This window comes from Bufo gargarizans, chromosome 3, assembly GCF_014858855.1.
Source record: "Bufo gargarizans isolate SCDJY-AF-19 chromosome 3, ASM1485885v1, whole genome shotgun sequence".
Taxonomy (NCBI): domain Eukaryota; kingdom Metazoa; phylum Chordata; class Amphibia; order Anura; family Bufonidae; genus Bufo; species Bufo gargarizans.
The window spans coordinates 422,501,703-422,528,794 of NC_058082.1; the positions used below are offsets into that span (position 1 = coordinate 422,501,703).

Below are 27,092 nucleotides of genomic sequence, written 5' to 3' on the forward strand. Positions count from 1 at the left end.
CAAAATGTGTAAAAAATGGCCTGCAAAATCTGAAAGGTGCACTTTGGAATATGTGCCCCTTTGCCCACCTTGGCAGCAAAAAAGTGTGACACATCTGGTATCGCCGTACTCAGGAGAAGTTGGGGAATGTGTTTTGGGGTGTTATTTTACATATACCCATGCTGGATGAGAGAAATATCTTGGCAAAAGACAACTTTTCCCATTTTTTTATACAAAGTTGGCATTTGACCAAGATATTTTTCTCACCCAGCATGGGTATATGTAAAATGACACCCCAAAACACATTCCCCAACTTCTCCTGAGTACGGTGATACCAGATGTGTCACACTTTTTTGCTGCCAAGGTGGGCAAAGGGGCACATATTCCAAAGTGCACCTTTTGGATTTCACCGGTCATTTTTTACACATTTTGATTGCAAAGTTCTTCTCACACCTTTGGGCCCCTAAATTGCCAGGGCAGTATAACTACCCCACAAGTGACCCCATTTTGGAAAGAAGACACCCCAAGGTATTTCGTGAGGGGCATGGCGAGTTCCTAGAATTTTTTATTTTTTGTCGCAAGTTAGTGGAATATTAGACTTTGTAAGAAAAAATAAAAAAAATAAAATCATCATCATTTTCCGCTAACTTGTGACAAAAAATAAAAAGTTCTATGAACTCACTATGCCCATCAGCGAATACCTTAGGGTGTCTACTTTCCGAAATGGGGTCATTTGTGGGGGTTTTCTACTGTTTGGGCATTGTAGAACCTCAGGAATCATGACAGGTGCTCAGAAAGTCAGAGCTGTTTCAAAAAGCGGAAATTCACATTTTTGTACCATAGTTTGTAAATGCTATAACTTTTACCCAAACCATTTTTTTTTTTTTGCCCAAACATTTTTTTTTATCAAAGACATGTAGAACAATAAATTTGGCGAAAAATTTATATATGGATGTCGTTTTTTTTGCAAAATTTTACAGCTGAAAGTGAAAAATGACATTTTTTTGCAAAAAAATCGTTACATTTTGATTAATAACAAAAAAAGTAAAAATGCCAGCAGCAATGAAATACCACCAAATGAAAGCTCTATTAGTGAGAAGAAAAGGAGGTAAAATTCATTTGTATGGTAAGTTGCATGACCGAGCGATAAACGGTGAAAGTAGTGTAGTGCCGAAGTGTAAAAAGTGCTCTGGTCATTAAGGGTGTTTCACCTAGCGGGGCTGAAGTGGTTAAAAGTATGCTACAGCGCTTCTTACAATACTATAGACCTATGTTTACCAACCTGTGGCTCTCCAGCTGTTGCAAATCTACAACTCCCATCATATCCTGCAGCTATCAGGTCGTGATTGGAGTTGGTATGATGTTGTGACACATTGTGCCTGCTGGGCCCCTCATCACGCTGCATGTTCTGTCTAAAAGACAAATTGCTTCACTATTCCCCAGCCTGTGCTCTCCTTAGCCTCAGGTGCGATGCAGTGACACTTCATGCCTGCGGGACACAAAGGCCGGGGAATCGGCCTCTGTGCTCCTTCTACAAAGCCCAGCAGGCACAATGCTTCACCCCATCATGTTTGCTTGGAAGCACAGGATGTGCTCCAATCATCGGGGGAACAGGACTAGGTGAGTATTATATATATATTTTTAATTAACTGTACAGGGAGGCACATAACTACTGTATGTGCATAAATACAGTGTGGGGGCACATGGGTGCATGACTACTGTGTAGAGGCACTATGGGGGCATGACTACTGTGTGGGGGCACTATAGGGGCATGACTACTGTGTGGGGCACTATAGGAGCATAACTACTGTGTGGGAGCACTGAGGTGGCACCGTGGAGGCACAAATACTGTAGAGGGGCCAATATGGGATATAAATACTGTGTGGGTACAATATGGAGGCATAATTACTGTATAGAGGGCACTAAGGGGATACATATACTGTGTGGGGTAACTAGCTAGGCATAGATTCAGTGTAACGGCACTATGGGGGAATCAATACTGAGTGGGGGGTCTATGGCGGGGCCTCTGCTATTGTCCTTCTTTGGCCTTTTTAAAAGTTTGTAAGTATGCTTCAGTGCGTCGTACAATACCAACCTGTGTCCCTCCAGCTGTTGCAAAACTACAACTCCCATCATGCCCCGACAGCCAGCTGCTATTCAAGAAGTTTTTACTGTGCTTGTTGTTAAGTCCTTTCAGAACTCTGTATGAGAGGTACAGTTCCTAGCACTGTATATACTGGCACTACTGCGTTATATCATTTCAGTTCTAGTCTACATATAGCAAATGCTTTGTCTGTAGTAGATTTACACGTACCATGGTTCACTGATGTAGGCTAATACTACAGTATATTTCCATATGTATACTATGTATAACCAGATGATGTTAATCTACAGTTTGTACACATCAAGACTCCTCATGTTTCTTGTATACCCTCTGCCAAACGCTTGTCACCATCGGAGTCTGTTCAGCGAGTTGAGGATGCTGGGGAGCCAATGCTATAGTGCAGGTGTATTCCACTAGGACACGAGTATGTGTAGCTGGAACACCAGACGGACGTCTTCCCAAACATGCTGTTCTTATAAGTGATGCATTATTTGCATATGACAGCGAAACAGATGGGAGAGGATTTAACTCCCTCTAACTCTCTTAGCCACGTAAATTAGATTTGTGCTGAAAATTTTTTATAATAATGTGATTTAAAATGTAAACTACATTTATCAGCCCTGACCTGCAGTACAAAGCTGACCAAGATAGTAAATCTAATGAATACAAGTGCACAGATGCCCAATACTTTGTACATTACCGCACTTACTTTTAGATTTCTTAATTATCGGAGCTTCGCTTTCACACCTCCCCCATCCCCAATGTCTATTCAGTGTTTCATGAATGGTAGAACCCCCTGTATTAGCAGAACCATGATGTCAAATCACAGAGCACAATAAGGCTCATTTGCTTTATTATGCCCTTTTGCAAGGACTAGTGGCGGTTTATTTTAGTGGATTGTCCAAAAGTGAAAAAGTCCAAAAGCGAACAAGTCAATCTGCAGCCAGAAATACAGGGTGACTTCCTAGGTCACTTACACCCGTTTAAAGGACCACTAAATACTAAAAATATACACAAAAAAATAATAATAATATTCATCCATTCCTCCCTTAATCTCCTGTGAGAAATAGATAAATATTCTCTGTGTGTCCCAGGAGCTCAGCCGTGAGACAACTGGCTGGAGCAGGAGCCTCAGCCCCTCTGCCTTGTTGCAGGAGAACAAAAAGCTTGTTAAACTGTGTTTCTTGTCTACTTTTATGATTTATTTCTAGGTTTTACGGGAGAACTGTGTGAGTGCTTTGCTATTGATAATGTTGGCCTACAAGATTTTTTTCTCTGCCAAATAGGGTGGCTCTACACACTAATGTTGGAACCACCACATGCCTGGACTGCACCAAAATCGCCATGTCCTTGACAGTGTCCTTTCCCTATTAAATTACCTTTTTATTGTAAAAGGCACTGATACTGTTAAAATGATCTAAAAAATCTTTTGTAAACCCCCTACATTCCAGCACCACGTTCTACAGCCATGACGTCACGTTTTTGGCTGCCCATACACTACATGTGACTGCTTCAGCCAATCACTTGTCCACTGAGACCATTGGCGCCAGCGATTAGTTGCAGCAGTCAGATGTGGTATACAGGCATTCACTGCTGCTGTCATGGCAACAAAGCCTGGCGGGGAGGAACAGTGGTGCTGGATCGGAGTAGGGTTGAAAGGTAAGTGTAAGTTTTTTTTTGTTTTTTTTTACTATCTTAATAGCTTCAGTGCTTTTTACAATAAATTTACGGTAGCAATCCCTTTAAGGCCTCATGCACACGACCGTTGTTGTGTTCCGTTCTGCAAAATGGGGTTCCGTTGTTCCGTGATCCGTTTCCATTTTTGTTTCCGTGTGTCTTCCTTTATTTTTGGACATGAAGGAAAGTAAAAAAAAAGTCTAAGTCAAGTTTGCCATGCAAATGATAGGAAAAAAAATGGACGCGGATGCGCGGATGACAATCTTGTGTGCCGCCGCGTTTTTTCACGGACCCATTGACTTGAATGGGTCCGTGAACTGTTTTCCGTGAAAAAAATAGGACAGGTTATATTTTTTTGACGGACTGGAACCATGGATCACGGGCGCGGATGACAAACGGTGCATTAGCCGAGTTTTCAACGGACCCATTGAAAGTCACTGGGTCCGCAGAAAATCACGAAAAATGGAACAACAGACATGAATGAAACAACTGTCATGTGCATGAGGCCTAAGGAAGACTTGGGTTTGTCTTAGGGGGTAGAGTTCTTGCCAAAACAGATTTTATGTTATTTGCCATCCATAAAAACGGTTTACTGTTTGACTTGTTTATAGAGTTTTTGTCGTTTTTTTTCCATCCTATTATAACAGTCCAAAGAGCAACTAAATAGATGCCTAATGATCACTGCGGACCAGCATGTCTTGTGATTGTGCCTTCCTTTAAACTATGTACATATTTGACCTTTCCCACCTTTCAATAACTAGGCCTGATTTCCATATCTAAGAACCAGGAAGAGACGTGTGTGGGAGAGATCAAAGTAGCTTGTAGTACATTTTTAAGTACCCACGGCAAATGCTGCTGTAAAGTGAATGACACAGCCAATACGATACACATCAAACGGTACTTATTTAGACTGCCTAGCGTTTGTGATAGTGTCTGATTGAATATAAGAAGCAAGCGTCTTGAGGTCTGTGGATGAATAGGAATATGCACTTCATGGCCATCAAATAGATTTTCATAGCAGTGTATTTTATCTTGCAAAGCAGTATCGGCACCTTCTCTATGGACTAAGAGTGGCCCTATTGATATTCTGACCTTCGTTCAGTCACATGTGCTTTCCAGTATCCATTCCAAATCACCGTCACCACCTGGCATACCCGGGCAAGGGCCGGGGCCCACTGTGGAAGCCACCGCTTCGGGCCCTGAGGGCAGAAAGGGCCCGGGAGCAGTAGCAGGGCCTCAGCATCAGAATGGAGCAAGAGAGCATCAACAGCATGTAGAAGCAGGCTGCTGCTGTCCCCCTTACAAGCTCCTGTGCTGCGGAGCTTCAGGCAGGCCCCCTCTTCACTCCATTCAGCAGAGCAGGACATTTAGACATGCCCCCTCTACACAGGAGAGAGACCGCAGGGCTGCAGCAGCAGTGTGAAGACAGTCTGTGAGTGAGTCTGTACTGTGACTGTCTCTTCTCACTGACTGTCTCTTCTCTGTGACTGTCTCTTCTCTGTGGGGGGGGGGGGGGTGACTCTTCAAGCTGCTGCTGGATGCTGTAGACCAGCAGCTTCATACTATTTAGTTGTTTTACTGCCTCAGTAAGCAGTTTGTGTCATGACACCTGCCCCCCATATCCTGTCCTATTTCATCCTCATGAACCCCCTGCTGTCTCCTTTCCTCCCTCATGTATCCAGAGCTCCTGTTTCACCCTCCTATCTCCTATTTCTGCCCTGCACAAACCTCCTGCCACTACTGTACTTCTTGTATGAATCCCCCTCAGAGCCCCTTCCACCTACTTGCTGTGTGCATCTCTCCTGTCCATCCAGGGCCCCTGTCTCACTCCTCTGGCTCTTATCATGGTAGTGTGTAAACCGCATGCACCATAAGGACCTTCTAACGTCACAGGGTCACATGACTGTGCCTCCCACTCCGTACTGTGCCCCCTTACACCCTGCATTGTGCCCTCTTACCATACCCTGTACAGTTCCCCTCCTCATTCCCTGTACTGTGCCCTCTTATACCCCTTTATCCAGTCACTGTATGGTGGTGCTATCCAATTACTGCATAGCAGTGTTATTGCATGGCGGTTTTATCCGGTCACTGTATGGTGGTGTTATCCAATAACTGTATCCCCTTCCCTGCCCACGCCACCTTTTTCAGACCTGGCATGATTGGGGAAAAGTTACAGATTGCGGCGCAAAGGACCCTTTTGCCACAGTCATTGTCAGAAATACGCCTAATATAGGTGTAATGAGATGGGAAATCACCGGGGGAGCGGGGGGTTTGTACAAAAATTTGCTTTGGGGGCCAGTCAGTTCTAGCTAGTTAGGACCTCTAATATAGTATAATGACCCCATACAGTATAAGGAGCCCCAGTGCCCCTCCATACAGTATCACCCCCAGTGTGGGGGCCACTGGGGGTCATTATTCTGAATGGGTGTGACTGAGAGTCATTATTCTGAATGGAGGGCCACTCTGGCGTCATTATACTGTGTGTGGGGGCCACTGGAGATTATTATACTGTGTGTGGGGGCATGGGGGGTCATTATACTGTATGGGGGCCACTGGGGGTCTTTATATGGCGTGGGAGCCACAGGGGTACATGTAAAAGTAAAAAAATGCCACAAGGGGGCCCACTGCGGGGGAAGGGGGGGGGGGGCGGGGAAAGGGCCGACATGAAACTGGAGCCGGCCCTGTAAAGTGATATGTGCATCTGTTGAACTCTGCATCTGCTAAAACATCTTTTGCATCAATCAGAAAATGTCTCTACTTTGCTTTAAAGGGGTTGTCCAGCAGGCAAAAATCAAAGAAGCAATACTCACCGATCCCCCACCTCTCCCATCCCATACTTTCTGAGTCCCCTGCTGGTCTTCGTTATCCCAGGAAATGACCCCACAGCTAATCACTGGCCAAAGCAGCGACCCCCCCCCCTCCCCAGTGATTGGTCCGCATGTGTCTCCCCTGTGAATAAAATTGTTGGGTATGTTGAAATCCAACATGTATATCCTTCTTTCCTGTGACATCGGATGTTGGAACAGCCCCATACATAGTACATGGTCAGCAATAATAGATCACTGGTGGTCCTACTGTTTGAAGTAGCTGCAGCCTCCTTAAAGTATTCAGGCATAGCGCTGTGCATTGTATAGCGGCTGTGATTGATATTGCAGCTCACTCCTATTCACTTGAACAGGACTGAGCTGCAGAAAGGCCATGTGACTAAAGGATGTGACTTCACAAGCCAAGGAAGAAGCCACACTGCTTGCACAGCACTGTATTGCGGCCATTTCCAGCTGCTGACCGGCAAGGGTGTCAGGAGTCAGACCCCACCGATTATATGGAGGATAGGTCATAATATTTAGTTCCCGTTAACCCTCTAAAGCGTATCGCCACCTTAAATAAGTTATCTAGGAAAATATATTTATGACATCCTCAGGATAGGTTATAAGTATCAGATCTGCAGGGGTCGACACCTGGGACCCCCTCTGATCCGCTCTTAGAAGATGCCTTGAGTACTGCAGCCTCTTCCTAGGCCAGTGACATCACTGTACATTGGTCACATGGCCTAGTTGGAGCTCAGCCTCATTCAAGTCAGTGGGGCTGAGCTGCAATACCAAGCACTGCCACTATACGATGTACGGCGCTGTCCTTGGAAAGCTGCCGGGAGCCTGCATCACTCACCAGAGCTTCGGTGAGCACAGCAGGTCCCTGAAACAGATGATCAGTGGGGTGATGGGACTTGGAACCCTGCTGATGTGATAATGATGACCTATTCTGAGGATAGGTCATCATTATTATTTCCTGGATAACCCTTTTAAGGCTACTTTCACACCTGCGTTCAGGTGTCCGCTCATGAGCTCCGTTTGAAGGGGCTCACAAGCGGCCCTCAACGCAGCCGTCTGGCCCTAATGCATTCTCAGTGGAGGCGGATCCACTGAGAATGCATCCGCCTACCATCGCTCAGCCTCCGCTCCGCTCAGTGAGCGGACACCTGAACGCTGCAAGCAGCGTTCGGGTGTCCGCCTGGCCGTGCGGAGGCGAGCAGATCCGTTCCGACTTATAATGGAAGTCAATGGGGACGGATCCGCTTGAAGATGACACCATATGGCTCAATCTTCAAGCGGATCCGTCCCCCATTGACTTTCAATGTAAAGTCTGAACGGATCCGCTCAGGCTACTTTCACACAGTATGGTCTTGTAACACATTCAGTTAGGGATACAGTATTTGGCTTCTGGGTGAAATTTCAAGTTGAACCTAAAATGCACTCTAACCTTTACAGTTGAACTTAATGTGACATTCTCTAAACTTTTGAATGCACATGTTCAGCTGTTCAATGTTTCAGTACTTCTTGCACAACTTGCTGTTCTTTATCAAGGAGCTTAACAGCAAAATTCACAGCAGGTGTTTAATCCATGAATTGCCCAATAAATTTCCTGGTTCAATTAGAATTGGTAGTTAAACAGTCCTCCTCATCAAGTTGTTCACATTTTGACATCATGAGACCAAGACAACACCTAACAGCAGGATGTTCTCAGATGGAAGTGGCCACTGAGCTTAGAGTGTCACAGAGTGTCACCAGCAGGTTGGAACAAAGATACAGAGAGACTGAAAGAGTCATATAAAGGCATAGAAGTGGACGTCCTTTGGCTACATCCCACACTGATGACCGCTTCATTGTGAACAATGCTGCAGAACCGGATGTTGAATGCGACACAACTCCAGGCAGATTTACGGTAGGTGAGAGGCACCCAAGTGTCATGTCAAACCATTCGAAACTGTTTACATCAGCGCAATCTGTGTTCTAGATGACCTGCAAGGGTACCTGACCTCAGGTGTTATTGTCTTGCATGGGCCAGAGAGCATCTACGCTGGACATGGTACTAGTGGGCCTCAGTACTGTTTACTGATAAAAGTCAATTCATGCTGAGCAGAAATGATGGTTGCCAAAGATGTTGGAGAGGGCTATGCGTCAGCCACTGATGTCACCAAACGAGCCTTTGGTGGTGGTGGTGTTACAGAGTGGGCAGGTGTGTCCAGTCAATACAGAACTGCACTTCACTTTGTGAATTGTACAGTGACAAGCTCATACTACTTGAATAACATCATTAATCTAGTCATTGTGCCTTTGCATGAACAACACAGGCCTAATGTCATCTTCATGAATGACAATGCGTCAGCTCATCGAAGTCGCATCATTAGGGAACGGCTGCTGGAGACTGGGGTACCATTAAATGGGGTGGGCTGCACTTTCTCCAGACCTGAATCCCATTGAAAACCTATTGTATCAGCTGAGTCACCATGTAGAGACTCGTAACTCTGTACCCTAGAACTTCAATGACCTGAGGGCCGCCCTTCAAGAAGAGTTTTTGAGACATTGACATTTTTTGTGGAGGTATACCCACCACTGTTGTTGGCTTTTGTTTCAATACATTTTTTGAGATCAGGAAATCACCATTGCATGCTTCTACTTACATGATATAATATCACTGTAGTGTGAACTATTTACGTTTTCCATAAATTTCACCCAAAAGCCAAATGCCCCTAACTTTTTGTAAGTGATGTAGATCTTATTTGCACCAAATAAACTTGTCTAATATCTACTTTGAATCCAATGGCATTTCCTCATTGGGCAGTGTTGCCAGAAAAGATTCTAAATTGTTCTTACACCCTGGAACTGCATATAAATGGACATTGGAGATCAGAGATTGCAAGCAGCAGTGGCCAGGTTCTTCTACATGTATGTTAAGTGGGTTTTCTGGGGCTCACCTAATTACTAATATCTTACATCTGAATTAATGTTTGTAATATACTGTACTTACCATCTCAAAGTTGCACAGATTGGCCACTTGGGAACCTGGTCACATGCTGCTCTTTTGAAAATCATGTTTCTCCAAATGTCATGTCCTTTAACAGGTTTCTGGTCTAGTCGATAGACAGGGACATCCCTTCTGCTGGGGCCCCGGCAGAATTGGCCCCGTCCACAGCGGAAGTGACGTCCCTGCCCATCAACCAGACTAGAAACCTGGTAAAGGACTGTCATGGTCTTACCTCCTTGCTGTCCTCCTTCGTTTGACATGTGCTGGCGGCCATCTTGGTTTCTGGGTTTCTTGTAGCCTCCCACCCTGCAGCTCCTCCTTCCCACTGGGAGGAGCTGGATGCCTAGCTCATATATATAGGAGGTCTGTGGCTTCAGTTCCTTGCTTGGTCCTCCTGTGCTCACATGCTTCTAAGACTGCTGCTGCTTCTGGTTCCTGATCCTGGCTTCGTCTGACTACCCTGCTGATTCCTGATCCTGGCTTCGTCTGACTACCCTGCTGATTCCTGATCCTGGCTTCGTCTGACTACCCTTCTGGTTCCTGATCCCTGGTTTCGCAAGACCCTGCTTCGGTTTAGCCATCCGTTTGGACTTTTGCCTTACAGCTTTATTTTCAATAAAGCCTTCTTATTTCCACTCATCTCTTGTTGTACGTCTGGTTCATGGTTCCATGACATTAGGACCAAGCCATGAATTCTGATGGTACAGGGCCATCCTCGCTACCTACGCTGGTTGCCAGACTTGATCAGCAGGATCACCAGTTGGGTCGGTTCGCTGTGGCGTTGCAAACCCTGCTTGAACGCACGGCACATTTAGCTTCCGTTGCCGATGGGTCGGTTGTCGCTCCTGGGCCCGCTCCTACTGCCGCTCCGGTTGTTGCGCCAGAGTCTACCCCGACACCTGTTGCTGCGCCTGCGGTGTTTCGGGGTATGACCGGTTCTGCCCCCCTTCCACAGCACTTTGGGGGAGAGCCAACTCAGTGCCGAGGTTTCCTTAACCAGGTGGGCATTTACTTCGAGTTGCTGCCACATGCCTTTCCTACTGAGAGATCAAAGGTGGGCTTCTTGATCTCGCTGCTCTCGGACAAGGCCTTGGCCTGGGCCAGCCCTTTATGGGAGAACAACAATCCGGTGGTTGCCGAGTTTTCTGGTTTTGTTGCTTCTCTTCGGAAGGTATTCGATGTGCCGGCTCGTGCTGCCTCTGCTGCGAAGCTCCTTATGTCCATCAGACAGGGTTCACGATCCGTAGCTGAATACGCCATTGAGTTTCGTACCCTGGCAGCAGAGGTGGGCTGGAATAATGAGGCTCTGGTCGCTGCTTTCTCTCATGGTCTCTCGGATGCCTTGAAGGATGAGGTTGCAGCTAAGGACCTACCAGTGGAGCTCGAGTCTCTTATTTCTTTCCTGATTTTGATTGACACCAGACTCAGGGAGAGACCTTCCTTTAAGGAGAGCCTGCGGAGGCCTTCTAACAGATTGGCGCCTACGTTTGCTGTCCCACCCGTGCCTCCCTCTCCTCCCACGCCTCCTGGGGATGACTTGTCTGGGGGTGAACCCATGCAGCTGGGGTTTGCTCGCCTGTCCGAGGGGGAGAGGGTACTCCGGAGACGCGAGGGCCGATGCATGTACTGTGGTCTCGGTGGGCATTTTCGGTTGGCATGCCCGAACCGTCCGGGAAACGCTCGCACCTGAGATCCTGTCGGGGGCAGATCTTGGGTGGAGTCTCCTCGTCCCCGGTTTCCCGTGTTGACAAACCACTGATTACTGTTGTCCTCTCCTGGGTCGGGGGCTCGGTGACGACCCAGGCGTTGGTGGACTCTGGTGCTGGTGGTTTGTTCATTGATAGTGTGTTCGCTGCCGCCAATTCCATTCCTCTGCAGCCTCGAGGTTCCCCACTGGCTCTTGAGGCGATAGACGGCAGACCCCTTCTGCCGCCACACGTGACTCATGAGACCCTTCCAGTGGGGATGGCCATTGGTGCCGTTCACAGAGAGTCGGTCTGTCTCCAGGTTATTTCGTCTCCACACTACTCGGTGGTCTTGGGGTACCCCTGGCTCCAGAAGCATAATCCGACTTTCGATTGGAAATCGGCCGAGATCCTCTCGTGGTCACCGCAGTGTGGGGCTAGTTGCATCCATGGGCCTGTCAAGTTGCTGTGTACTTACTCGGACTCTCTGTTGCCTCCTGAATACGAGGAGTACCGGGATGTATTCGATAAGGTGCGTGCGGTTGCCCTACCTCCGCACCGCCCATACGATTGTGCCATAGAGTTACAATCTGGTGCCGTTCCGCCTCGTGGCAAAGTCTATCCACTGTCGGTAGCGGAGAATGAGGCCATGGAGGAGTACGTGAGGGAGGCGCTTTCACGCGGACACATTCGCAAATCCTCGTCCCCGGCAGGGGCTGGATTTTTCTTTGTGAAAAAGAAGGGCGGTGAGTTGAGGCCTTGCATCGATTACAGGGGTCTCAATCGCATCACGATCAAGAACGCTTACCCGATACTCTTGATTTCCGAGCTGTTCGATCGCCTCAAAGGGGCCACAGTCTTTACCAAACTCGACCTGAGGGCGGCATATAACCTGGTAAGGATCAAGGCGGGCGATGAGTGGAAGACCGCGTTTAACACCAGGACCAGTCATTATGAATCCTTGGTTATGCCCTTTGGGTTGTGCAATGCGCCCGCAGTCTTCCAGGAATTCATCAACGATGTTTTCCGTGACCTGTTGCAGCAGTGTGTGGTGGTCTATTTGGATGACATCTTGGTATATTCTGAATCCATGGAGGCCCACATTCTGGATGTCAGACGAGTGTTGCAACGGTTACGAGAGAACAAGCTGTTCGGTAAGCTTGAGAAATGCGAATTTCACCGATCCCAGGTAACCTTCTTAGGTTACATCATTTCCGCTGAGGGGTTCTCCATGGATCCTGAGAAGGTTTCGGCTGTCTTACAGTGGCCCCAGCCCAGTGGTCTTCGTGCCCTGCAGCGCTTTTTGGGCTTCGCCAATTATTATCGGAAGTTCATCAGGGACTTTTCCATGCTAGCCAAGCCTCTCACGGATCTGACCAAGAAGGGCAGTAATCCCCAGGTCTGGCCGCCCGAGGCCATCCGAGCTTTTGAGGCTCTAAAGTCCGCCTTTGTGTCGGCTCCGATTCTGTCGCATCCCAACCCTGGGTTGCCGTTTGTCCTCGAGGTGGACGCGTCTGAGACGGGAGTAGGCGCCCTCCTGTCTCAGCGTAGAACACCAGAGGGTCCTCTGCTTCCTTGTGGGTTTTACTCCCGGAAACTGTCTTCCGCGGAGTGCAACTACCAGATTGGTGACAGGGAGTTATTGGCCATCGTGCAGGCCCTTAAAGAATGGAGGCACTTGCTCGAGGGCTCGGTGGTTCCGGTTCTCATCCTGACGGACCACAAGAATCTGACCTACCTCTCTGAGGCCAAGAGATTGACACCACATCAGGCCAGATGGGCTCTGTTCTTGTCACGTTTTAATTACGTTGTCTCCTACCTACCCGGTTCCAAGAACATCAGAGCGGATGCCTTATCACGGCAGTACTCCGAGCTGTCCGGGGAGGAGTCGATTCCGACTTCGGTCATACCTCCGAATCAGATCCTGGCCGCCATTCGCACCAGCCTGACCTCTCCCCTGGGTGAGCAGATTTTGGCGGCTCAATCTGGTGCTCCCTCTGGGAGACCCAACGGCAGGTGTTTTGTGCCTGAGGAGTTGCGCACTCAGTTGTTGCGAACCTACCATAACTCCAAGGCCGCGGGGCATCCTGGAAAGAATCAGCTGTCCTGGGCTGTTTCACGTCTGTTCTGGTGGCCTTCTCTACGTTCCGACATCGCCGCATATGTAGCGGCATGCTCCGTTCGTGCCCAGAGTAAGTCCCCTCGGCACCTTCCGTTGGGCCTTTTGCAACCCATAGCCACCGGGGAGCGTCCATGGTCACACCTGGGGATGGATTTCATTGTGGACCTCCCTGCATCCCGAGGCCATACGGTCATTCTCATGATAGTGGATCTGTTTTCCAAAATGTGCCACTGTGTTCCTCTTAAGAAGTTACCCTCTGCACAAGAGTTGGCCTCGATTTTTGCCAGGGAGGTCTTCCGGTTGCACGGTTTGCCCAAGGAGATTGTGTCGGATCGGGGGAGTCAGTTTGTGTCCAGGTTCTGGCGCGCCTTTTGCTCCCAGTTGGGGATTCATCTCTCTTTCTCCTCGGCCTACCACCCTCAGTCCAATGGGGCCGCAGAACGATCCAATCAGGCCTTGGAGCAATTCCTTCGTTGCTATGTCTCCGATCACCAAGACAATTGGGTTGACCTCCTGCCTTGGGCTGAGTTTGCCAGGAACACGGCGGTGAACTCTTCCTCTGGGACGTCTCCCTTCATGGCCAATTATGGGTTCCAACCTGCCGTGTTACCGGAGGTATTCTCTCCCCAGGATATTCCGGCTGTGGAGGATCACCTTTCCGTCCTACGTGCTTCTTGGGTACAGATCCAGAGGTCCCTTGAGGTCTCTGCGCAGCGCCAGAGACTCCAGGCTGATCGCAGACGAGCGCCCGCTCCTTCCTAACAGGTCGGAGACCGCGTATGGTTGTCCACCCGCAACCTCAACCTTCGAGTGCCCACTCCCAAGCTGGCGCCTCGCTTTGTTGGTCCCTTCCGAGTGCTTCGCAGGGTAAACCCGGTAGCCTATGCCCTTGCGCTTCCTCCTGGCATGCGGATCTCCAACGTGTTTCATGTCTCCCTGTTGAAGCCACTGGTGTGTAATCGTTTCACTTCCTCGATTCCTCGGCCTCGTCCGGTTTAAGTGGGCAATCGTGAGGAGTATGAGGTGAGCAATATCCTGGACTCACGCCTGGTCCGCGCCGGGTGCAGTTTTTGGTCCATTGGCGTGGTTATGGTCCAGAGGAGCGTTCCTGGGTTCCCTCCGCAGATGTCCATGCTCCTGCCTTGCTCCGAGCCTTCCACGCACGCTTCCCTCAGAAACCGTTCCTTACTCCGCGGAGGAGGGGCCCTTGAGGGGGAGGTACTGTCATGGTCTTACCTCCTTGCTGTCCTCCTTCGTTTGACATGTGCTGGCGGCCATCTTGGTTTCTGGGTTTCTTGTAGCCTCCCACCCTGCGGCTCCTCCTTCCCACTGGGAGGAGCTGGATGCCTAGCTCATATATATAGGAGGTCTGTGGCTTCAGTTCCTTGCTTGGTCCTCCTGTGCTCACATGCTTCTAAGACTGCTGCTGCTTCTGGTTCCTGATCCTGGCTTCGTCTGACTACCCTGCTGATTCCTGATCCTGGCTTCGTCTGACTACCCTGCTGATTCCTGATCCTGGCTTCGTCTGACTACCCTTCTGGTTCCTGATCCCTGGTTTCGCAAGACCCTGCTTCGGTTTAGCCATCCGTTTGGACTTTTGCCTTACAGCTTTATTTTCAATAAAGCCTTCTTATTTCCACTCATCTCTTGTTGTACGTCTGGTTCATGGTTCCATGACAAGGACTTTGAGACTGTAAGTATGTATATTAGAAACTTCCTTTCACAGGCAACGTATGAGTATATCAATTATGCAAAGAAAGCTGATCCACATAGGGGTGCACACTAGGGATCGACCGATTATCGTTTTTTCCGATATTATCGGCTGATATTCAGGATTTTGAAAATTATCGGCATCTCTTTTGCTGATAACGAATCGGGAACAAGGATCGAGCAGCACAGAGGAGAAGAAAGCAATGTCTCCCTCCCCCCTGTGCCGCTGCTGCTGCTGCCACCAGTATGAGTAGATGAGGAGGGGAGGGGCTGTGGCCACTGCGCCACCAATGATGTTGACTCATTCAATCAATAGGAGGAGGGAGCTGGCTGCAGAATCACATAACCGGCTCCTGACCTCTATGAGCGGTAGCTGCGATCTGCGGTAGTTAACCGCTCAGGTGCCTAACCTGAGGGGTTAACTGCCACAGATCGCAGCTACCGCTCATAGAGGTCGGGTGCAGCTATATGATTCTGCAGCCAGCACCCGCCACCTGTATAAGAATTCATAGGCGAGTTATCTTCATTGGTGGTGCAGTGCACCCCCCACCCCAACCCCAGTACTAAAGACATTGGTGGCGCTGTGCGCCCCCCCCCCAGTATTAAAGACATTGGTGGCGCAGTGCGCCCCCCCACCCAAGCCCCCCAGTATTAATCATTGGTGGCAGTGGCCACAGGGTCCCCTTTCCCCTCCTCATTGGTGGTGCAGTGGCAGCTTCTGATCGGAGCCCCAGCAGTGTAATCGCGGGGCTCTGATCAGTTACCATGGCAGCCAGGACGCTACTAAAGCCTTGGCTGCCATTGTCAGCTCCCTGCTGCTGTGTATACAAAGCACAGATCACCAGGGAGAGTGTGAGGTCCTATTCACCCTGATAGAGCTCTATCAGGGTGAATAGGACAAGGGTTCCAGCCCCTAAGGGGGCTAAAAGTTAGTAAAAAAAAATAAAAAAAAATAAACACCAAGATATTAAGTATAAATGAAAAAGAAAGATTTGCAAAAAAAAAAACTAAACAATAAACATGTTCCTTTTCAGCAGATTTGTGTAGGAATTTTTAGTTTAAAAAAAAATGAAAGTGCACAGAATATCGGTATAAATTATCGGCTATTGGCCTGAAAGTTCACAGATTATCGGTATCGGCTCTAAAAAATCTATATCAGTCGATCCCTAGTGCACGCTACCAGGGACTTGTCCCTTTTTATGTTGCATTGTCCTGTGAAGCACAACGTTGAGTTCTCCTGTGAAGCACTGTTCTTTCTCATCTTTCTGTTAAATTAATCATAGCCTAGTATAGGACCATGTATGGTATGTTCCATCACACAGAGGCATATTACAGATGAGAACACAAAGGCACCATACGATGGCACAGGGAGGTCTTTCAGGTTCTAGAATCTTGACTCATAGGGATTAGATATGTTGCATTGCAAGCTTTGCCATGTACATTACTGTAAGAACGCTAACTTATGAAAAAGGGTAGTGGAGCAAAGTTAAGAAAACCAGGTCTACCTGTTACCTAGGTTGGAATTCAGGTACCTGCTAGAGTGTGTGCATTTTTTGTAATACGGTGCATGAACAGCATTTAGAAAGCAATATTTTTCCAGGTTTTAATGAAGGGAAAACCTCCATAATGGGTATCAGTTAGCTATTAGAATACATAGTGCTGTAGATATTGTCATCCATGTCAGTGGTGCAAACAATAACCAGTTTCCATGTGTACAGAAAGATAAAAAAGATAAAAAAAAATTAATTTAAATGCAAAGTTTTATATCCTTGACCGCCCATATTACATACAGTAAATATACATGTGTAAAGATGAGGGCAACTACGGTAATTTTGCAATGCTGCAATGATTTTCTGCTGGTGATGTGAGAAATACTGACAGGCAATAGCCTGATTCTTATAGTGCTGTAATTATTGACATGATCTATTTACTATATGTACGGTATGTATCACATCAAACCAAAGCATCACAATATATTAAGAGGTGTCTAGGATTAGAAAAAGGTTTTTTTCCCTAAACAACATCATGGACCTTTTCTGGGATTGCAACTCATTTAACCCTTTTTTTGTTTTTGGTTTTTGCATTTTCATTTTCATTTTTCTTCCCTATCTTCCTTGAGCCATACATTTTTTTATATTTCCGTTTACATAGCTATATGAGGGCTTATTTTTTGTGGGACAAGTTTTACTTTCTAATTCCACCATTAATTATGGCATACAATGTAGTGGGAAGTGGTAAAAAATTCCAAATGGGGTGGAATTGGAAAAAAAATTCAATTTCTCCACCGTTTTAAGTGTTTTGTTCCCACTGCATTTTGTTTGCGTGGCCTTTATTCTCTAGGTCAGTACGATTACAATGATACCCGATATGTAAAGGTTTTTTTATGTCTAAATAGTGTAAAAATAAATGTAAACTTTAAAAAAAAAATTTTTTTTACATCACCATATTCCGACCCCCATAACTTTTTGGTAGTTATGTCTACTGAGCTGTGTAGGGGCGCATTTTTTGTGGGACAATCTGTACATTTAATTCATACCATTTTGGAGTGTGTGTGACTTTTTAAAACACTTTATTTAATTTTTTGGGGTAAGAGAGGCAATGAAAAAATTGCAAATTGGCCATTTTGAGCCTTTTTTCCGTTACGCCATTCGCCGTATTGGAAAAATATTTTTATATTTTGATCACAGCATCTAAAGCCTTTAATTACCGCGTTCGGCATTATTGCCGATCACAGTAATTAGCGGGTAGGTCTCTACTGTTTGAAACAGCAGAGACCTGCCTTCCATGACACCCACTGCAAGGATAATGAACCATTTTTTACTCCCACTATGTCAAATGACCTTTCATAAATTTTCTGATGACCTCACTGAAGACAGCATAAATTTGTGACAGATACACAATCATGAGCTAAAAGTAAGTGGCTGCCAAGAACCAGCATCGTAATCATTGCAGCCCAGACCTAGAAAAGAGTCACATCTACCTGAGAAGAGTCCGTTTTTGCGGTCTGCAAATTGCAGATTCACAAAACACGGATACCCTCTGAGTGCATTCTGCCAATTCTTTCTTAACTTTGTAGAAATTTCCTATCCTTACGTCCAGGTTTCGTCAGTAAAGATGCTTATTGGGGTTCCTAGCAGGGGGACACTTGTGTTTGGCTTATTTTTTCAAGAGTCCCTTCTGTCCAAAAAAAGGGGTTGTCCACTTTTTACTATTAATGACCGATCAGCTGTTAGAAGAAAAGGCAGGGCTCATATGAGAGCTGTCTCCTCTGCTCTGTTTACCTGCTCGCCGCAGCAATTGCATTTGTGAGCAGGTGTAATTACAAGTATTCACTTCTATGGGATGGCTGTAGTATTTCATTTCACAGACAGAGCCATCCCAGCTGCGGCAAGCAGGTAAACAGATCAGAGAAGGCAGTGCTCGTATGAGCACTGCTTTCTCTTCAAACAACTGATCAGCTGGGGTGACGGGGGTCGGACCCCATAGTAAAAAGCAAACAACCCCTTTAAGAAGAGGTTTCCAGATAGACACTATATGTGAAATGTGAACAGGCCATAAAAAAGTTAGGCTATGTGGCATATTTATGAACGTGTTAGGTGATTTATAGGAGTGTACACAGGGTACGGCCACACACTCAGGCTCCTGCATGCAGTTTTGGAAGCCAAAGCAAGAAATGAATTCAGAAAAGAGGAGAAGTCGTATCTGTCCTTTATACGTTCTCTCCTTTTATGATCCACTCCTGATTTTGGCTTCCAGAACTGCATGCAGAAACCTGACCATGTGGCCGCACCCTAACTGCGCTAACATTTTTCTTTATTTGCCTTTGGTAAAATAGGCATATCCAATGTTATGTATTGTAAGAGCTTAAGACAGGAATTCAGTGCACAGACCAACAACGTACGCGTCACTAATTAGAAAGGCCTATATAGATGATGTAAGCAGCAGTTTTTACATCTATCGCCCCTTGTCAGCGGTGAAGCAGTATATACCGTTCTACAGGAATGTTAGAATTAAACTTGCGATTCAAACGGGAAGCGCAGAACTGATAAAATCATCTGCAGTTTACCCGCAGGCATCGAGATGCTTGATCTCTGCCCTCTCCCTGCACACGCAGAAGGCGGCCAATAGTGTCATGATCCATTAGCCTGGACCTAAGAAGACCTTGGGAAATGCAGTCATAATTGCATATATAATAAAGAGCAGGTACTTGTAGTTTAGCACATCTGCAGACAGTGGTTCTCCCCGCAGGCATGTAGGAGGGCAGAGGAGGGGAGAGCTTTATTTATAGAAGTGAAGGCAGGGAGAGAAATCTCACAGAGGAAGTTTCACTTCCCAGCTGGAGGTGCGATCACGGTATGATAAACGGATGATCGTTACTGACATGTGCCCTCTTAACCCTTCTCTGCCACATAGGTCATGGGACCTGTACACAGTAAATTTGATCACAGTTGTACTTGGGTTTTCTAGGCTCACTGCATGTAACTTACTTTCTGCGGGCTCGCTTGGCGGCATAAACACAATGCGCGGTGATCTGTGAGATTGCCATCCGCCCTCCTACTGTACTATGCTTCTGGCATAACAGGGTCACACAGGGCTAGACTGTTTGAGATTTGTTTTAGCTTAAATGTCTAAAAGCAGAGTATGTCTTAAAAGCAAAGTATTTTACAGAACTTGGTGATTAGGTAATGACAAAAAAACAATAAACATGGCTAGAAAAGTTAAAAAAAAGTTACTAGAAGTGCTCGCTTGCTTTTTCATGTAATTTGACAGTTGTCAAATAGAAACCAGTTGAGTTACATAGTTGTTAAGGTTGGAAAAAGACAAAAGTTCATCAAGTCCAACCTGTAATCCTGCTATATTGATCCACAGAACAAATCCCTGGATCAATGTCCATCTACCTTTAACTTTGTAAATACATTCCATTATTTATCTTACTGTATTTTATTTAAGAGCTGAAATCTCCCAGCATTCATGGCTGGCTCCATGTCTTTACATAACCTGTTCGGTTTATTTGCATTTTATGAGGAGAACAGTAATCTGATATAGTGTAAGCAAAGGATGCCATACACGGTAGACCTTCCTCTATCACATGCATGCTCAACCTGCGGCCCTCCAGCTGTTGTAAAACTACAACTCCCAGCATGCCCGAACAGCCTACAGCTATCAGCCTACAGTAGGGCATTGTTGGAGTTGTAGTTCTACAACAGCTGGAGGGCCGCAGGTTGAGCATGCCTGCTCTATCACCTCTTACCCCAGCCCCACCCCATACATATAGAGGAGTGTAAGCTGCTACCACACTCCCCTGGTGCCAGCTTATTTCTCCGAGACCAAAAGGATCGGGTAGTCAAAATCCAACTGTTGGATCCTTATCTCCCTTAACATCTACTGGTGGTACTTATTCAGATTACGTAGTTGGCTTGTACCGCCAAAATCGGTGGGTTTGGCTGAAATTTCTACACAGTGGAGTCACATTATTATGACCACTTCCACCTTTCAACTTCAGCAGTGATTTTATGGGTAAAAGAGTGATTTATCAGAGCTGCAAAAAGAGATGATTATTGGATTTCAGGTCAAGGGTGGCAGCATTTCTAAATCTGTGCAGTATGTGAACTGTTCGCGTGTATTGCGAGTGGACAAATGGCACCATTGCGAATGTTTGTTGTGGAAATTTGCATCGGCAGAAAAGGCTTACATTTTCACAGAAGTTTCGGAATTGGACCTCTGCTGATTGGCAATGGGTGCCTTCTCTGATGAGTTTCTGCTTCATTGAACGGATGGACGTTGGCGAGAAACATCAGAGAAGAAACACCCTGCAACCACGGCAGCATTATGGTCTAGGCATTCTCTGAGCCTGCTCATCCATGTAGAAGGCACTCTCAGCTAATTTGGGTATGAATCCATCCTTGCAGATCACATACACCCATACATGCTTATTGTCTTCCCTGGGGTGGATGGGATCTTCAGCCAAGACAATATGACATGTCACACAGCTAGAAATGTGCGATATTGTTTGGAAGAGCATGACCAAGACTTCCAAGTACTATTTTACCCCCCTAATTCCCAAACTTTGAACCTTATTGAGCATGTCCTGTGAGTTAACCACTCTGGAATGTGGCCGGTCATCTCACACAGAACAATGACTATATTAACTAACTAACCCTAACTTACTATATTACAAGGAATATGATTACATTAAAAGATAACATGATAATTAAAGGGGGAAAAAACATTAAGAATAACTAATAAATACCATTCTAACACCTTTCCACAGCTATTCCATACTATGCCATTATTGGCATATGTGCCATGTGACGCATATTTATATGTAAAACAGTAGGTACTAAGGAGCGATACACAGAGCAGTGATCAGGAACAGACCACTCATTCCTGATCATTGATCTGCATTTACATATATAGCAATCTTCTCCTCTGTGCACAGGGGAACAATGATTTCCTTGTACCATTTAAATGATCAGATAAGCTGACAAACTTATAATTGGCGTGATCAATCATCTGCCATTGTGAATTGGCCCTAAAATATTATCAGATAATGTAAAATTACAGAAATTACATGTAAGATGTCACATTTATCTTTAACCTGCTCATTCAGTCATTGTGCCATTTTAACTGTGTGATAACCTCCTCAGTGTGTTTATTCAGAGAGATTAGCTGACCTCTAACAACAAGTTAAAGTCATTGAGCAGAACTACTGCTAGAAAGGCAAGCAATGCATGTGAACCTTCAAGAGACTTTTCGCACATCCATTGTCAGAGAATGTCTGACTTTTGATGGAAGGTTAACAGAGTTTTCCAAGTTAGTTTTCTTAAAGGGCATCTGTCATCAGTTTTGACCATGCTAAACAGCGACAGCACTAGTTAGGGGCTGGGAAACATAACATACCTTTTCTGACGCTTTTGTTATCAGGAGTAGTGAGAATATGAAGTTTTGTTCTGCCAGATTCTGCTCCTTATGTTCACTGGAGGCAAACTAAAGTGCTCTCTGAATTGAGCTGCTTCACATCTCCCCCCCCTCTCTTCTGAGTGACAGCTGTAATGGGCTGCTGGTTTAATGCTATAGCTGTCACTCAGAGCAGAGGGTAGAGGCTGTGAAGCAATTAAATGCAGAGAGCACTTCACAATGAAGTTCCACCTCCAGTGCACATGGAGGAGCAGAACCTGGCAGAATAAAAGTTTATATTTTCGCTACTCATGTAATAAAAGCTCAACAAAGGTTATGTCTGTACTGCTCTCCCCGGTCTCTACCTAGTGCTGTCAGCAGTTTAGCATGGTCAAAACTTACTGATTCACTTTAAAGGGCCAATTGCAGAGACATTGTTAAAATAATAATAATTTAAAAAAGTTTTACTTGCCTTCCCAGCCCTCCCAGTCCAGCACTGCCATCAGTTTCCTCTGTCAGGTTTCAGCAGTGACTTATTATTTTGGCTGCAGCAGTGACATCCCGTATAGCAAAGCAAAAAACATAAGGTCACATAGAGGTATAATACACTCATGAAATCACAGTATGCGAAAAAAGCAAAAAGTAACACCATGAAGAAGTAATAATAGAAATTAGAATATTAAAACTTAGAATGAGGCTACATTTGATTTTTCCCAGCACCTGTCATTGTCCATAATCATCACTAGTCACATCTCATGTCTTAGTGGGAATGGGCCGCTTTAATTGTACCCCATAGCAGCTGCTATGCCAGCTACCCTGGTAGTTACGCCTGTGGCATCTACCGTATTATGTGAAAATTAAAATCATCTTTTGTCAGCAGCACGTGGCCTGGTAAATGGGGATATGCTGCTATCATGCTTAGAGCTTGTAATTATTAAACTGTATGGAAATTCTTAAGGGCAGAGATACTGTAAGAATTTGCTAATGAATATTACTATTGCGATTGTAGCTGAGATTTCGATAGTGAAGGTGTACTCTTATCACAAATGAGCATAGACTGGTTGATTTATACATACAAACATGTACCTACATTATAAATGCCAATATACACACTATGCTTAAATAAAATCTACATATATAACATTGTAATACTGGTTTTAGAATTTAAAACAACATATAGTATTGTATCATTTTTATAAGTGTTCACATATGATGGCCTGAGAAGACCACCCATTTCATTATGTAGATCATTGCAGGGGCGGATTGGACACAGACCTTACAGGGAAATTTCCCGGTGGGCCGATGCCCAGGGGGCTGCCCAAGCCCCCCTCTCTGCTGCTGGCCAAGTACATAATGAGCTCTCATCGGAACTTAATGCTGTGAGAATCGAGTACTCATGTACCCAGCCACTGACTGCAAAATGTCCACCTGAATTCAACTATGACCTGCATCTCACTCCCTAAGTCCTCTGCTCCATATCCTAATCAGAGACAACTGGAGGAGGAGGACAGAAAATTGCATCTATTCGATGGCCAACACAGAGGGAAAGCTTTTGGGGTAATATATTGTGCTGCACTGTGGTATATGGTATTTTGCGCTATGGTATTGCTGACCCCTCCTACTTATGTTGCCCTGCCTGCTGTCAATTTAGACACTCCTACAACATGGGGCCACTTTCAGTTTTTTTTCCAGGGCCACTTTAAGTTCCCAATCTGTCCCTGGATCAATGATAGGGCATAGTAGAAGAACTATTCCACTAGGTACAGTATATTATAATGAAGAATGGAAGAAAATATGATGAAATCATACACATATTTTATGAAAGAAATGGAGACTACTCCAACAAAACAATAGCTGATCTCAGGGAGACCAGCTACAAAAAACACTGTGGAGCCTCATTTAAGAGTCTCAACACAGCAATCCTAAATGCAAAGCTCCCTGGGAAACAGTAATATGCAAAAAAAAACGTGAAGCCCCAGCTGTGGGTCTACAACACTGATTTTATACTACTGGAAGGTACACCTAAAAAAATGGAGCATTGTATTCATGAGATTAGGATTGCATCGGGTATCGAACTTTCAATACCCAGTCGGTACTTTTGTACCCAGATTGATACCATACTGGGATTTTCTATTTTCCGATACTAGGCTGCGCTAATGCATATGATTAACCCTTAAAGGAATTCTGTCACCAGTTTTAACCCCCTCCAGATAAAAATATGGTTATGTTCAGGGAGCTTTACTGATTCCTAATGTGGTCTTATAAATGTAATCTGTAGGCTCATTTTGCCTAAAAAACGTTATTACTAACCTGTCATTCATAAAAATAAGGTGCCCAAGGGGATGTAAATGGATCCAAGCTGCCGCCCGCACCCGCCGCCGTTCGTGCCCAGCTCCGCCTTTCCTGACCTCAGCGCTGCCACATAATCCTGTGTGACGCCTCCGGCTCTCCCTCCCTCCCCCTCCTTCTGCTCTAACATCTCGCGCGGGCGCACAGGCCTCTTCCTGATGCGCCCGTGCAGACTTCTCAGTTCGGCTTCATGGAGCGAGTGTGCAGGTCATCGGGAGGTTGAGCGAAGTGCCGGCGCATGCGCCCTTCGCTCCATGAAGCCGAACGGAGAAGTCCGCACGGGCGCATCAGGCAGAGGCCTGTGCGCACGCGCGAGATGTTAGAGCAGAAGGAGGGGGGAGGGAGGGAGAGCCGGAGGCATCACACAGGATTATGAGGCGGCGCTGAGGTCAGGAAAGGCGGAGCTGGGCACGAACAGCGACGGGTGCGGGCGGCAGCTTGGATCCATTTACATCCGCTTGGGCACCTTATTTTTATGAATGACAGGTTAGTAATAGCGTTTTTTAGGCAAAATAAGCCTACAGATTACATTTATAAGACCACATTAGGAATCAGTAAAGCTCCCTGAACATAACCATATTTTTATCTGGAGGGGGTTAAAACTGGTGACAGAATCCCTTTAAATACAAATGTAGGCTGCGGGTGCCAGCGGTATCACATACATGGCACCTGGCCTTTGTAACAGGGCACTGCGATCAACCGAACCACGTCAATTAACCCTCCTGACCGGGGAGCCATAAGGTGCCTATTGCTTATGTAATGATAGCATTGCCTATAATGTGATATTTATAGAAGTGGACAAGAGGTAAGTATGCGCCCTGTGATAAAGATGACATGTTTTGTTTGCTCAGGCTCGGTGGGAAAGCTTGAGAACACATTTACCTCAAAAATGCAGAAGTAGCTATATATCAAAAAAAGCATAACACATAAGAGCACCTCCAGGGTGAGGAACATTACAGGCAGCAACTTGTAACTCAGCCCAACAGCCTGATATCCCTTTCGCACAGGTGCAGGGTCCAGTCTATGAAACCTGGCACATGAACCAGGTTCTTGTATTTTATTATAATGTGATTAAGTGCAGAGAAAAACGAGAGTACAAATGAAGAAGTTCAACAGTATTATTGTCCCATAAAACCATGGTATCAGGAGTGCCAGCCTTATTATACAGCACAGGGCAGTTCAAGGCCAGGGCTAGGTTATGTTTCCAGGGAGAAGGAAGAGCTTGCAATCTATCCATTCCAATATGATCGGGTATGTAAAGCTTTGTTTTTCAGAGGAGAGAACGTCTCAGCTCCTTTATCTTGTCTACAAGACAGTGATAAGAGATGCAGCAGATGTAGCCCTCCCACATGCTTGCATTCTCTTCGTACCCAGGCAGCCCGCTCTCCTCTCTACTTCTTCATCACTCCGATCCTGATTTATGGTCATCTATTTATTACCCTGTTCCATGCAGTCTTCATAAACTGTTCCTCCTATCATCGAGCAACATCACTATTACCACCTTAAAGTAATCCCATTTACCCATGGACCTTCTGAAAATGCTGCTTTAATTTTGGGACCATCCATTCCATTCCACTGTACCATTTCCAGTTCTTTCCTATCTGACTGTGTGCATCTCCTGCTGCTCTCCTCTCTCTCCATTCACTCCCGTTCCTCTCTCATGCGTACCTTCCTCTTTCCTCGTACAAAGTCTTTCTCACACACAGTCTTATCTCTCCCAGGTCTACCTTGTCACCATGAACAAGATGAAAAATTTCACGCGACGGTTCTCCCTCTCTGTTCCTCGAACCGAGACTATAGAAGAGTCGATCACGGAATTCACAGAGCAGTACAACCAGAAAAACAGCCGACATAGCGAAGGTGAGTGACGTATGGATAAATGGATTGAAGGTTCCAAGAAGATTGATGAATGTGTGGCCGTGCCAAGCCTGGATTGGCATGTTAAGATTACAGTATATCAGGGCATGCCAGATTTGTTTTATTCTTCATGTTGACCTTTTTTTCATGGCATCTTGTAGTTAAATACTCTTACATGCATGCTAAGTTTGTAGCACATATGTGGAGTGACCAGAAGAAGGACATCCAGTGCCATGTACCGATATTCTCTGGAAGCAGAAAGCAGTATTGTACCCTGTGCAAACTACTCTACTACTACAATTACTTACAGTTAGGGTTAATGCAGCACATACATATGTTAATTATGAGCACGGCCACTCCATTCCCACAGAATGTTGGCGGTGTCATAATGCACAAGGTTCTGCTTTTCACATTTGGTGGACATGCCCAAATATAGCCCCTTATTGGAACGCAATATCAACCGCCATCAGACAGATATGCTCCTTAGATGTCCCCATTTCGCCCTCATTAGCACTACTTACTCTACCAGACCATCACTGTCCTCTTAATAGATTTTCGTTACCTGCCCACCTACTTGCGGCTGATAAACTGCTTATCCCTTTATATTGGTTATCTGAACAAGTGCCCCCTATTAGTGATTGGATCAGTAAGGTTCATGAAATATGCAGGCTTGAAGAATTATCCAGTTGGGAAACCTATTCTCATGATAAGTTTCTCAAATTATGGGCTCCTTGGATCCAGTGGAGTAAGAAAACTAACACAACCCACACAAATGGGTAACGCATCAGCATCTATTACTACCCCATATATGATTCCGCTCTTTGCCTGCAATTATTTTGCGTTCATGTACAGGTTAGGCCTTCATAATATTGAGTTTTCTACCTCTTGTCACCTATTATAATAAGACAAC

The 27,092-nt window shown here is 45.9% G+C and overlaps 1 protein-coding gene across 1 annotated transcript in view; it reads left to right on the top strand.

The window, feature by feature from the left end:
• CDK18 (cyclin dependent kinase 18) overlaps nt 1-27,092 on the top strand; it is a 136,167-nt gene that overhangs the window by 35,877 nt on the left and 73,198 nt on the right. Inside the window, exon 2 of the mRNA XM_044286270.1 lies at nt 26,047-26,185. Coding sequence (XP_044142205.1) covers nt 26,047-26,185 — 139 coding nt within the window. The remainder of the gene's footprint in view (nt 1-26,046; nt 26,186-27,092) is intronic.